At 34.6% G+C, this 14,940-nt stretch overlaps 2 protein-coding genes across 2 annotated transcripts; both read left to right on the top strand.

The window, feature by feature from the left end:
- The first annotated feature begins 2,803 nt into the window (after window positions 1-2,803).
- Window positions 2,804-3,810, top strand: LOC100028882 (olfactory receptor 4K5). The gene has a single exon (XM_007479726.3). It carries the CDS (start codon window positions 2,839-2,841, stop codon window positions 3,808-3,810), a length of 972 nt encoding a protein of 323 aa, XP_007479788.1. The 5' UTR covers window positions 2,804-2,838.
- A 9,701-nt stretch (window positions 3,811-13,511) lies between these two features.
- Window positions 13,512-14,460, top strand: LOC130453508 (olfactory receptor 4K1). The gene has a single exon (XM_007479729.3). It carries the CDS (start codon window positions 13,512-13,514, stop codon window positions 14,442-14,444), a length of 933 nt encoding a protein of 310 aa, XP_007479791.1. The 3' UTR covers window positions 14,445-14,460.
- The last annotated feature ends 480 nt before the right edge of the window (window positions 14,461-14,940 follow it).

Below are 14,940 nucleotides of genomic sequence, written 5' to 3'. Positions count from 1 at the left end.
GGAAAATGACTGTATTCTATGACTAAAGCTAAATTGTTCTTAAGATTTATAAGTGGAAGGAAGAGATTCTTAACTTGGAGTTAATGGGCGTATCTTTTAAAAATACTTTGAACCCTATTTCACTATAAATTGACTTCCTTCATAATCCAGTCTATTTTTAATGTAGTTAAAAATATTATCCACCAATTTGGAAACATCTAAACCAATTGTGACATATGACTGTGATAGAACACTACTGTGCCATAAGAAATGACAAGCAGGTTAACTTTGGGAAAACCTACATGAAATTAGGAAGAATGAAGTGTGCAGAACCCAGAGGTCACTATATACAGCAACTGAAGTACTGTTTGAGGAATGACTTGTGTATGTCTACATCCAGAGAAAGAAATGATAAATGGCAATTAGTAAGACATCGTTTTATATACAGCTACCTTTTTGTCAAGTGCTGCTTTTTCTAATGGGGGAGGAAATGGAGAGAGGAAGTTAACTGGGTATTTTAATTTAACAACAACAACAAAAAGAAATAATTTTAAAATAGTTCAAAAAGCTTTCCCAGATTAACTCTGGTCCATGTCACAAAAATGTTTAAGAACCTCTGGATCCAACCATTACATCTCGTAATTAAGGACATTGAGACCTAAAAAGGTTAAGTAATTTGCCCAAAGTCACCTAGAGTAGTAAATATTAGAAGCAAGATGTAGACCTACATTCTCTGACTCAAGCTACATTTTTATCTGTATTTCCATGAAGAAAACTTTCCCCAAATAATTTTTTAAGTCTCCTAAATGTCCTATCTCCTTATATAAATTATGTTTCTGATTTTTAAAATGGGCATAAAAGAGGCTAATCTGATTCTCTGAAAACAAAGAGTGAAATGATACTTGAGGCAAAAATAAACAATAATAATAATTGAAGTTCTTTTTAACTGGTACAAAAGTAGGGTCATCCAACCTTAGACCTGCGGTTCAAACACAACCAGTTCACTCTGAAGAGTAATATACCCAATGCACTTTCTTGGCAAAATATCATTTAATAAACAAAGCAAAATGAACAAACAAATAAACAACACACACACACACACACACAAACCCAGCTTACTATAATTGAACTAGTAAACTAAGTAAGGTAGACCTGCCTATCTTCTATTGACATTGCTGGGTAAAACTGACTTCTACCACGTCAGGCATTAGGTTTGCATCATTTAGCCATTTTAATTGGAAAAAATAATTTTATACCCTCATATAAATTCTTGATCCCATGTCCCATCATTGGAAAACTTTGGAAGACTGTATTATAGGGATAATAGATAGGAGTCTACTTTGGATGACTAACATAGAAATATTAAATGTGGTTGTGCTTTTTGTGCTTAATAAAGGTTTTGTATTTTAAATTTAAATTATTAAATTATTAATTTTTATTGCTATGCAAAACACTTCCATATTGTCATTGTTGTAAGAGCATACTCATACATAACCAAACCCCAAAATAAAACCATGACCCTGATGTGAGAGATGACTTCAAAAATTCATTCTCTGGAGGTGGATAGCATTCCCTGTCATGAGTCTTTCAGGATTGTCCCAGATTATTGCATTGCTGAGAGAAGCCAAATTTTCACAGATAATCATCATCCCATATTGCTGTTATTCTGTACAGTGCTATCCCATCTCTGTTTATTTCACTCTGCATCAATTCCTGCAGATATTTCCAGTTTTTTTCTGATATCATTTTGCTAATCCTTTCATATAGCACAATAGTATTCCATTACCAATAGGTACACAATTTGTTCAACCATTCCCCAATTGATGGACATTCCCTCAATTTCCAATTTTTTGCCACTACAAAAAGAGCTGCTATAAATATTTTTGTACAAGTGGATCCTTCCCCCTTTTTTATTATCTCTCTGGGATATAGACCCAGTAGTGGCTATTGTCTTGATCTCTAGAAGTACAGTAGGGAAGTGCCAAAAATGTGCCACCAGACAGTTGGATTGGTCAGGTGGAGATTGCTGGATGATTGAGGTCATGGCTGCCTTAATTTAAATGAACCATAGAATACATGTGGGAAATAATATAAAATAAGGCTAGAAATGTAGAATGATGCAGATTATGAAGGATCTTCTCAGGTAAAGGATTTTGAAATTTAATAGAAAATAGAAAATTCTGATAATTTTTTAGTAGGGAATATGAACTCCACTTAACTCAAACATAAACTCCTTGAGATTGTGTTTGCTGTATTTTTTCCATGTGTGTATGCATACATATGTATGTACACATGTATTTGAACACAGGATCATGTCATTCACTATATATATATACATATATTTATATATTATATGTAAGTTTACATATATTTATATATAGATGTGTGTATACATGTTCATGCTGAATCTTTAATATCTTTGTTCAAGTGAATTTTCAATGTGGAAATTCCTTCTATCAATGCATGTTAACAGAAAGGTATAATATTAGAGAACTGCCTGAAAAATATTAGAGCTATAATATTAATGGTACACTAAAAAAATAGGTAGGGGAATATTTAAACAAATGGCATAATTCAGTTATGGGATTTGAATGAAGGTCTTCCTGACAATAAAATCAACATTGTATCCTGACCCTTACCTTGTATATAATAGACATCTAATAAATGCTTGTTGAAATGAATTTAATTATATTTAGCAGTGATAATAATTATATTCATGTATGATTAGCATTAATCTGAAAGTTGTATAAAGATGTTTGGGGTAGGAGAGAGAGTAGGGATGATGCTTTGCATTCAATCACTTTAATTTTCGCTATTTCCTCTCAAGGTTCTCTCTGAGCAACTCTGGTGCTTTTGTCCATGGAGGGAGCTAATTCTACTGTGGTTTCTGAATTTGTGTTGCTGGGGCTCTCCAGTTCTCAAGAGCTTCAGCTTTTCTTTTTCATCTTCTTCTCCTTGTTGTATGGGCTGATTATCCTGGGCAACCTTCTAATCATCATTACAGTGACCTTTGATGCTCACCTGCACTCGCCCATGTACTTCCTGCTTGGAAATCTGTCTTTTGTTGATATCTGTCAGTCATCTTTTGCTACTCCGAAGATGATTGCAGATTTTCTGAATGAACACAAGACCATATCCTTCAATGGCTGCATAGCCCAGATTTTCTTTATTCACCTTTTCACTGGTGGTGAGATGGTGCTGCTGGTCTCCATGGCTTATGATAGGTACGTGGCCATCTGCAAACCTCTACACTATGTGACCATCATGAACCAGAACGTCTGCATTGCTTTAGTATTAATCTCTTGGGCTGTTGGTTTTGTGCATACCATGAGCCAATTGTCATTCACTGTGAATTTGCCTTTTTGTGGCCCCAATGTGGTAGATAGCTTTTTTTGTGACCTTCCTAGAGTGACCAAGCTTGCCTGCCTTGACTCCTATACAATAGAAATATTAATTGTTGTCAATAGTGGGATTCTCTCCTTAAGCACTTTCTTCCTTTTATTGATTTCATATATAGTCATTCTGCTTACTGTCAGGTATAAGTCTTCTGCTGCAATGGCTAAGGCACTTTCCACCCTGAGTGCTCACATCATGGTTGTGATCTTGTTTTTCGGGCCCTGCATCTTTATCTATGTGTGGCCTTTCACCACCTACCCAGTGGATAAAGTCCTCGCCATATTTTACACCATTTTCACCCCTATCTTGAATCCCATTATTTACACATTAAGGAACAAAGACATGAAGGCTGCCATGAGGAAACTTATGACTCGAAACTTGAAGCCCAAGAAGATTTCTGAGATGTCCCTCATGATGAGATCCTCACTTTATTGAGACGAACATCTTCTAACTTTATAGCCCTTTGTGAATTGTATGCCACTATATATGTCAACTATCATTGCCATTAAGCTTTTTGTTATCATTGTTACTCCTTTTCACTCTTAAAAGATAGCTACCTAGTGAGAGTGTTAATATAGCTGTATCTTAAATCATAGAATGTTGGGACTAAAAGTAACCATAGATAAATCTTTTAATGCTCTACATTTACAGTTGGGAAAATTAAGACCAGAAAAGGAAAAGTGACTTCAAGCACAAAACAACCAATAGACACTATCCTAAGCTTTAGGAAGGGGTTTTTAACTGGGGGATCATTAACACATTTCAGTCACTATACTTCAGTATAATTGGTTCCCTTTGTAATCCTTTGTTTCTTATTTTATGTACTTAAAAAGACTTCACAGAAGGAGTCCATAGGATTCACCCAAAAGCCAAAGGGATCCATGATATAGAAAGGGACAAAAACCTTTGCTCTAAGTATATAAAATTTAAAAAAAAAATGAAGTAATCTCTTTTCACTGGGAACAGCTAGCAGGCCATTCTGATAGAAGTAGAGGAAGAATGGAGGGATATGAGAAGAAATTAAGACTGGTATTGGGAAGTGATAGACCAGATTTAGGAGATCTTTGGGTCAGACATCAAACGAATGATGTATTTAGGATTCAAATACACTGTGTGACTCCAAATCTAGTTTTCTGTCTCATTTTATGCCTCCTTAAGATACACAAAATACAAGTCATAAACTCATTTTTATTTTATTTTAAAAATATTTTTCAATTTTTACATATTTCATTTTTTCCCTCCCCACTTCACTCCTCCCTCCCAGATCCTATAAGCACTTCTACTGGGTTATACAAATGTTATCACATATCTATTTCCATATTCATTTTTGCAGTGAAGCAATCTTTTAAAACCAAAACCCCCAATTATATCCATATAAACAAATGATTAATTTTTCTTCTGTGTTTCTATTCCCACAGTTCTTTCTCTCAATGTGGATAACATTCTTTCTCATAAGTCCCTCCAGATTATCTTGTTTTAGCAAAGTCCCTTATATTGTATTGTTCCACAACGTTTCACTTTCTGTGGATAAAGTTCTTTTGGTTATGCTTATTTCACTCTGCATCAGTTCCTGGAGGTTCTTCCAGTTCATATAGAAATCCTCCAGTTCATCATTCCTTTAAGCACAGTAGCATATCCCATCATCATCATATGCCACAATTTGTTCAGCCATTCCCCAGTCAAGGGACAGCCCGTCATTCTCAAACTTTTTGCCACCACAAACAGTGTGGCTATGAATATTTTTGTACATGTATTTTCCCCTATTATCTCTTTGGGGTACAAACCCAGCAGTGGCATGGCTGGATCAAAGGGCAGGCAGCTTTTAAAGACCTTTGGGCATAGTTCCAAATTGCCTTCCAGAATAGTTGGATCAATTTACAACTCCACCAGCAATGATTTAGTGTCCTGATTGTGCCACATTCCCTTCAACATATATTATTTTCCTTTACTATCATGTTGTCCAATCTGCTTGGTGTTTTGATTTGCCTTTCTCTAATTATGAAAGATTTAGAACACTTTTTCATGTACTTATTGATAGTTTTGATTTCTTTATCTGAAAACTGCCTGTTCATGTCCTCTAAATTATCTTAAGATAATTTTTGAGTGTGGCAAAATTGTCCAAAGAATGGAGATCAGAAAATATTGCCCTTATTTTCAGGGTAATAATCTGGGGGGATTAAAGTGGAATATATATTTATTCTATAAGTCTTTGCTCTTATATAATTTCTTTTGTATTGAAAAGAGAACAATGATCATCCATTAGTGAGGGAAGTTAAAGAGAGAGATGTCATAGAAGGGTATCAGTGGGGTTCTCATTTTGCAGCCCCCATTTCTCAAACTGTGATTTTGTCAGTCAGTAGGTGTTTGATGGCTCCCAATAATAGTTGGTGGGAGAACTGTACCCAAAGGGTGTTGATGAATAGATTAGCAGAAAACTAAAGATTTCTAGTGATAAGATCATTATTCTGTTGTTGTGACTTGTTTAGCATTATTAACAATGACTTGAACAAAAATAGAATGTATTTGTCTCATCTGTAGATAAAAAAAATGGCACAGGCAATAAGTGTATGACAGAATCAAGCTTCAGAAAGATCTTGTCAGGTTGGTACAATGGAGTGAAGCTAACAAAATGAAATTTGATTAGGGTAAACATAGAGATCTTGAAATAGAAGGAAACTTTAGTGATCATTTTATCCACCTCTTTAGATAATTCTTTAGATAAAATGTACCTGGCACCTAAAGAAGAAAAGTGTCTTGCTTAAATGTATGCAGGAAATATGTGGAAGAATGAGAATGTGAACTTAAATCTTCTGACTCTCCTTAGTTTGTTTGTTTTTTCACTATATCCTTCTGGCTCAAAAATTAGCTGTATAAATACAAAACAACCAAATCTGGCTTAATAGTAGTTCATATGAGAAAGACCTATGAATTTTGGTTAATTCAATATGAGATGAGTGTTAAATGATGAGCCAAAACCAATACAATTTATTGTTCAAATGGAATGAAAGAATAAAGCCCTAAATCCTTACTATCTCCAAATTTAAGGCAGCTAAGTGACACAGTGGATAGAGTGCCAGACCTGGAGTCAGGAAAATTTGAGTTCAAATTTGGAATTAGAAATTTACTGACTATGTGTCCCTGGATAAGTCACTCAAACATGTTTGCCTCAGTTTCCTCATTTGTAAAATAAGCTTAAGAAGGAAATGTCTAACTATTCCAGTATCTTTGCCAAGGAAATTCCAAAAAGGGATCATGATGAGTTGGACATGATTAAAAATCACTAAATAACAAAAATATGCAAATTTAATTACTCTACTTTTTAAATTGAAGCATATAATCCAGATCAAGGATGGTCCTGATGTACCCTGCATGAGTTAGATCAATTCTGGATCATTGTATTCTATTCCAGGTGCTGTAATTGAAGACAAATATTTGCAAACTGGAATACATCAAGAAGGGTGTAACATGGTTGGGGAGAGTTGAAGAAATCATCTTGTATTTAAATATTCCAATGGATTTGTGATCTCATTACTATGGATATTCATTCCCTCCAGTGATGCAGATTGCAACCCATCCATGGCTGCCCATTATATATGATTTCATCCTTTTCTTCCTATTAGTTCACTTCAAGTGGCTCAACAAAAGTGAAAGCATATTTTCTCAAATTCTCTTGGCAACATAAAGACACTAGTAGAGGAAGAGAGCTGTTCTTTGCTTCTCCTTTTAAAAAAATACAACAAACCCTTTTCTTCCATCTTGGAATCAATACTAAGTATTGGTTCCAAAGCAGAACAGCAGTAAGGTCTAGGCAATTGGAATTAAGTGACTTGCCCAGGGTCACATAGCTAGGAAGTGTCTGAGTTCAGATTTGATCTCAGTACCCTCTGCCTTGAGGCCTGGCTCTCTGCCCACTGAGCCGCCTAGCTACCCTTTCTCCTTTGTTTTTGCTCTGTATCCAACATCTTTTCTTTTCCAGGAATTTGATGGTATGCTTACATGATTTTTCCTGCATAACTCTTTGTTTATAATCTATTATAACCTACTCATACCCATCAAGTCTGGCAATAGTCAGGCAACAAATAGCAATAAACACATATTTTGTGCTAGGCTCTGGAAATTCAAAAAGAAGTAAAAGACAATTTCAGCACTAAAGGAGCTCATGATCAAATGGGGGAGGCTGCAAGCAAAAATATGTACAAATAAGCCATATATAGAATAAGCAGGAAATAATCAAGAGAGGGAAGGCATTAAAATTAAGAGAGGTTGGAAAAGATTTCCTGAAAATGGTATTGTAGTTGTAACTTAAAGAAAGTTAAGGAAAGTCAATATTTGGAGATGACAAGAGAGAGCATGTTATATATGGCAACAGCCAGGGACAGTGTCCAAAGCTGAGAGATCCAATATTTTGTTCATGTAATATCGAGGAGGCCAATGTCATTTGATTGAGTATATGGTGGGGGATAAGGTGTAAAAAACCTGAAAAGGTGGGAGAGAGAGAATTATGAAGGGCTTTGAATATCAAAAAGGATTTTATAATTTAATCTGGAGTGAAAGGACACCATTGGATTTTACTGAGAGGTAGGTTGACATGTTTAAATCTGTGCTTTAGAAAAATCACTTTTGTGCCTGAAAGGATGATGGATTGGAGTGGGGAGAGAATTGAGTCAATTAGATCCACCATCAGTTCCTTTCAATAGTTTAGACACCAGGTGATGAAACCTGCATCAGAGTAGTGGTAGTGTCAGATGAAAGAAGGAGGCATATTGGAGTAATGTTGCAAAGGTGTAATCAAAAGTGTCTTTCCATTACCTTTCTGAGTGATTACTTTAAGTCTTAAAACTCGGTGACATTAAGAATCATTTTAAAGACTTAAGATATTTCACTTTGGGAAGAAAAATCTTTGTAAACAGATGATTTACAGTAATTGCTTTCCATTATTTAAAAGGCTAAAATGTTGAAAAAAAGAAATGGGCTGTATCATGACAAGAACCAATATGTGGCATTCAAAAGAAAAAACTTTTCATTTTTAATTTTTTTTAATTTAAAATTTTAAAATATTAATTTTTCAAAATTTTTTTTGTTCACATGATTCATTTTCTTTCCATTCTCTCTTCCCTCCCACCTCACAGGGCCAATAAGCAATTCCACTGTGTTACACAAATGTTATCACTTGATACTTTTTTCCATATTATTCATTTTTGCAATATAGCAGTCTATAACAAGTTTTTTTTTAAAGAAGTAAAATAGCTTTAAGGTAGAAATGTACTGTTTGTGTAAATAGTTATTTCCATTTAATTGGAACATTTTAAGAATAGCTTTAATACCCCTCTGTTTGATAAACTGTAAAGAAAACAAAAACAAAACTAACCAAACCAAAAAACCCAACTGTATTACATTCTTGTAAATGGATAAAGGTTGGATTGTGATAGCTGTCATATGAGTGGTCCAGAGAAATTTAACTTCTCCTTACCTCAGTTTTATCACCTATATAATGAGGAAGTTTGAATTCAATAATCTCCGAGTTTCTTCTGAGAGCTATAGTAAATGATTCGCTGAAATAAAATGATTCTTTTGACTCTATAATTCTTTTTATATTATATTCTATACATAAAATATGAGACGCTATAGTTACATATCTGGAAGACAGAAAGTCAAGAGTTAACAAAATAATGACCCTAACTTTAATATTTTTTTATTTTTAGCATAGTACTAAGTCTAGCTGACACTAAAATAAAATCTTACTTTTTTGTCCCTTGGAAATTTTACTTAATAGCTTAATAATTCCCACTGCAGGATGATATCATAGCTCTCCAAAGGAGGAGCCTATATATTTCCATAGTATAAAGATTGTGTAGCTCCTTGATAGAGAGCCATGTGTGTACAATCGATGTTTCTGTTGAAGTTGCTACTCCCTAGAGGCTTAGAATACAGCAGGGTAAACTAGAGAAAATTCATTTAAAATGCATTAAATCAATGAAACATTGCATAATTTTCAGTGTCAAATTACTTGTATCAGGCAAAAGTATTTAGAAGCAAATTTAGAGACGTCAGTCAGGAAGAAAAAGAGAAGAACCAAGGACTGTAGAGAAAAATATATTTGAGAACGTAAGTATGTATGTTGGTATCTTATGTTTGATTTAGGTGCTTGAACTTAGAATGTACAAATAGTGTTCAAACTCTGAGCTCCTTTCTCTAATGGGGCAATGTTTTCCATTGTGAGGCATGCGATTTGAAGTCAGGGCTATATCAGGTTGAAGGGCATGAGTACGGACTCTGTCTCCTTGAGACCATTAACAACACTTTCTCCTTGTGTTATGATCTAGATCCAGCTCCAAATCTAGCTCCAAAATTTCCTAGGAATAATTGAGAGATATACCTGATATGATTAAAGGCAAAACATGACATTATAGAGAGACCAAAGGGGAAGACCATCACAGTTATTTTACTTCTTTCTTTTCCACTCTATTCTTCAGATTTTTATTTCATAACTACATTAATAACTAGACTTTTGGAATATAGAAGAGGATACTATGTAAGGGCAAAAAATTGGCTAGCTGAGGCAGTATAGTGTGATAGGAATAGCAGAAGTCTTGAGGATCTAGACATGAACCCTTGCTCTGACATTGGGACCTGTTGCTTTTCTTTTCTGAATCTCATCTGTCATTTGACTAACAAACATTTTTTTAGGCACCTACTATGTGGCAGGGACTATGCCAAATTCTAGAGGCACTGCACTAAGTACTAGAATATGGCTTGTTTTTCCTACCTTCCAAGATTATTGTGAGAACCAAATAAAACAATTTCTGCATATTAAGTTCTTTGTAAATTGTAAAACATTACAGAAAGGTAAGTTATCATTATTGTACAAGGTCCTTCCTTGCCATAGGTTTCTGTGTTTTAGGGATCCAGCCATCAAAGCATAATTTTAATTCAGGACAGAAAAAAAGAAATCATGTATCAGTAGTGCCGCTAGCTCTTTATGAAGAAAATCCAATGGGAGAAATCCATAGGATCATAGACTTAGAACTAGAGAGGACCATAGAGTCTATTTTGTACATGTGGAAAGAGAGGCACAACAAGACTAAGTGACCTGCCCCATGTCATAGAGTTCATAAGTGCCCAAACCACATCTCTGACTCCACCTCCAATATGCATAGTATTGGACTATATGGCCAGTTTCTTTTTTTTTTTTTTTTGCATCAGTTGTGGCCTAAATATCAGTAGAACATTAGTTTACTTTGTATTGAAAGGTTCTATATCAAGTCCTATCTAGAAACTTCCTTATACCTGAAGTGTGCTGAGATAATAAGATAATAAGAAATCTTGGCCAGGAAGCAACTGGACTCTAAAGAAAATCAAGGGATCCTACATGAGTTTCCAATATGTATATGTTCCTATCACACAACTACATACTTTGTCTTAGGAAAATGTTGCAACAGAGATGGAAGTAACATCACTTAATTCCTCATGTTTTTGATGAAGAAATTAATAGAGATTAAATAGTTTTATGATAATTATAGAAGTAATCAATGGCAAAGTCTCTTATCTTTCCTTATTAGCATATATCTACCTTGCTAATTAAAAATAACTTTAATTTAATTTGTTTGGATTACATTATTTCCTTTGAATGTCATAGAAATGTTGGTGCTAAATACATGATAAATTCTTACCTCATTTTGTAGTTGAAGCAACTAGAGCTCAAAGATTTACTCATGGTCACACTGTAAATAAGTGTAACTGACAGAATCAGAAGTTAGGTCTTACTGACTCAAAGTCAAACACTCCACTCACCATCAATGCTGTGCTAGAGCAAGCTCATTGTTATCAGATACATTGGGTTAATCACTGATTAGCAGTTGACAGTCATTTGTGAAACTCTCAAGCAGTTAGACAAATTAACCAGAAATTCAATGGAAATAGGAAAAGTAGAAACTAGAGGACATTCAAAATTTCTAGCATAGAGCATTTTGGGCTCAGAGATACAAAAAATCATGCATTAATGCTAGTGACTATTTCAAGTTTGCTAAGAACAATTACTTTTTATTGTCCTCCTTTTCTTCCATTTCTCTTTCCTTCTTTTCTTGTTTAAGTTTTTCCTTTTTCCTCTCATTGTTTCCCTGATACAGGTAAATACATGATATTATAATAAATTCTGTCTTTTTTCACAATTTCCAAATTTGACTCATACATGTCTCTTTCAAAATTTAAAATGAGGGGGCAGCTGGGTAGCTCAGTGTGAGAGTCAAGCCTAGTGATGGGAGGTCTTAGGTTCAAATCAGGCCTCAGACACTTTCCAGCTGTGTGACCCTGGGCAAGTCATTTAACCCCCATCGCCTAGCCTTTACCATTATTCTGCCTTGGAACCAATACACAGTATTGATTCCAAGAAGGAAGGTAAGGGTTTAAAAAAAAGTTAAAATGAAATAAGGCAAATGATTCCTTCTGGCATTCTGGAGACTTCTTCTTGTCACTATTTTAGCTTTAAAGTTGGAATATTCTCCTAGATTAACTTCAGAATTTGGTTGAATAGATTGATCTCAGTGACTCCATGAGGTCTGAACTCCATCCTGTAGGCCAGCATCATCATTATCTCCTTAAACTCTTATCACATTTAATAGAGTTCATAGTAACACCGATTTAGAGCTGAATGAACTCAGATGATCTCTTCCATTCCCTTCATCTTACAGATAAGAAATAGAAACTCACTGAAATGTCTTGCTCAAAGTCTTATAGTTTGTAAAGAGCCAAGACTAGACCTGGGCCATCTTTTTCTATATTCAGATTTTCCCCCCACTGTATAGAGCTGCCTTTGGGGGGATGAAAAACTGCCAAATATCCATACTGGTGTTAGATTGGAGTCTCTGAACCCCATTATTACATTTCAACTTTATACTTTCAGCATGGCATGTATATATCTAAAAAGCTGCTGTTAAATGTCTTTACAGAGTTTTAACACATTTCACTTATATCTCCCCAACATATAGTCTCTTTCCCTTTGCTACACCTTGTCCATGCATGAACCAGCTTGGTATAAAGGTAAAAGAAATAAGGAAAGAAGCCAACAAAAACCCCTGCTGAATTTGGCATATGTAAACCTAAGTCTGAGTTATGGCTCTGATCTTTATGGCATGTGTTGTTTAGGTCTGGGCTCAATCAGTTAGTTGCTGCTAACTTTGTTTTCTTAAACTCTTTTAGGGCAGGAACTGTTCAATTTTTATTGTTATCACAGTGCCTCTCATATAGTAAGTGCTTAATTATTGAATAATTCACTCACTTATGAATGAATGAAAATACTTTCTTTTAATCCATGTCAGGATTTAAAAAATATTAAATAGTGAAAAGATGATTAGAAATGGTAAATGACTAAACAAATGTAAGCTATTATGATTGTTGTCCAAAAATTGGTCTAATCCCATTACTCTCTAAAACTTTTCTCGAATCTTTGTTTTAAATAGGATAGAGCCTCCTCTATGTATACTAATGCTCAAAATCCTCCATGATCCAACTCTTTTAAGTCTTATCTCTGACCACTCTCTAGGTTGACCCTTTCAGCTCCAATTGGACTAGTCTACTAAACATACCTTCCTTCACCCTTATTCATATAATTTCCCATTCTTGAAGTGCTTGACCTTTCTTTTCTGCCTATTTAAATCTCATTCATTGATCTGTAGTCAAGTCAATTCTGTTTTCTCTGTCAAGCCTCTTTTCCATTCTATCTTAAAATGACTTCTCCTAGATCTCTCATTTATCTATTAAATTACTATTTACTTGTCATAGGTAGATTGTCCATATAATTTATCTTTATATGTCTAAATCTCAACTCTCCTTAATATGTCTACTAGGGTATAATAGGGTTGGGAGAATTAAAAAAAAAGTGGAAATACTCATCTATTAAAGTATTATAGTTACATATTAGAGCATGAGAGATTATATGATACGTATATGATACCCACAAAATGCTTTTTGATTAATATTACAAATATTTGTTTTGTTATTTTGGCATAAAATCATAAAATAAATATTCCCTTTTATAAGAAAAAATCAACTGGTTTTTAATGTATATTATAATACAATCAGTCAATTATTTCTTCCTCCATTTTCTTCTCTTTAGGTGGTAACACTTTGAGACTGAATAAATGGCTGGAGGAAATCAATCAGTGGTGTCAGAGTTTGTGTTGCTGGGCCTCTCCAATTCTCGGGAACTTCAGTTTTTCTTCTTTGTGATCTTCACCATAGTCTATGTGGCATCTGTACTGGGAAACATTATAATCATCCTGACCATTGTCTCTGATTCCCATTTGAACTCACCTATGTATTTCCTGCTCAGCAACCTCTCTTTCATTGACATCTGTCAGTCCAACTTTGCCACACCCAAAATGATTGCTGATTTTCTTGTGGAAAAAAAGGTCATCTCCTTTGAGGGATGCATGGCCCAGATATTCCTTCTTCATAGTTTTGTGGGAAGTGAGATGATGTTGTTGGTAGCAATGGCCTATGACAGATTTATAGCTATATGTAAACCTCTGCACTATAGTACTATCATGAATCGGAGACTTTGCATAATTTTTGTGGCTATATCTTGGGCTGTGGGGATTCTTCACTCTGTAAGCCACTTGGCCTTTACAATAGATCTGCCATTTTGTGGACCAAATGAAGTAGATAGTTTTTTTTGTGACCTCCCCCTGGTGATCGAGTTGGCCTGCATGAATACTTATGAAATGGAAATTATGACATTAACCAACAGTGGCCTGATCTCTTTGAGCTGTTTTCTAGCCTTAATTATTTCTTATACTGTTATATTAGTTATTGTCCGGCGCCGTTCCTCAAGTGGATCATCGAAGGCTCTCTCAACCTTAACAGCTCATGTCACAGTTGTAATACTTTTCTTTGGGCCATGCATCTACTTTTATATATGGCCCTTTAGCAGACTCTCTATAGATAAATTTCTTTCTGTCTTTTATACTGTTTGTACCCCTCTCTTGAACCCTATCATATACTCTTTTAGGAATGAAGATGTCAAATCTGCCATGAGGAAATTAAAGAACCGGTATCTCAACTCGTGGAAATAATAGATGACTACTATGAGGAAGACATATCTAATCTTCTAAGACATATCTCCTTCAAAACCATAAAAGTTTATTAATGAATTGGGCGTGGTTAGCCTTATTAGTGTCTCTAGAATGGGTAAAAATTAGATGGAATCTGTTCGTAATTTTAACTGATAATGAGGATTATGGTTCATTTTTTGATCTCTGCTAAAATGGGATTAAAATAGAATATATTATAATACATTTTTATCAAGTTGTTTCCGTTGCACAAGTGAGAATGTAGAAGATATTTTCCCTTCAAACAGGGTCTAAAGAGCAACTGCACAAGGATTTTTAACATGGAAAGAAAAAATAAATATTGGAGTAATATTGAATCTCCATCACAGATTTTCATATTTCTTGAAATAATAAAGGTAAGGAGGACTTAAGTCCCCATCTATATCTACTATAAATCTGGTAAGGTGACTTTTATAGTTGGTTCAATTTTCTGGCCATAATTCTTTTAACCCAAGTTCCA

This window comes from Monodelphis domestica, chromosome 1, assembly GCF_027887165.1.
Source record: "Monodelphis domestica isolate mMonDom1 chromosome 1, mMonDom1.pri, whole genome shotgun sequence".
NCBI classification, from domain to species: Eukaryota; Metazoa; Chordata; class Mammalia; order Didelphimorphia; family Didelphidae; genus Monodelphis; species Monodelphis domestica.
The sequence above is the reverse complement of the archived record's forward strand: the minus strand, read 5'-3'. Positions and strand labels throughout refer to the sequence as shown.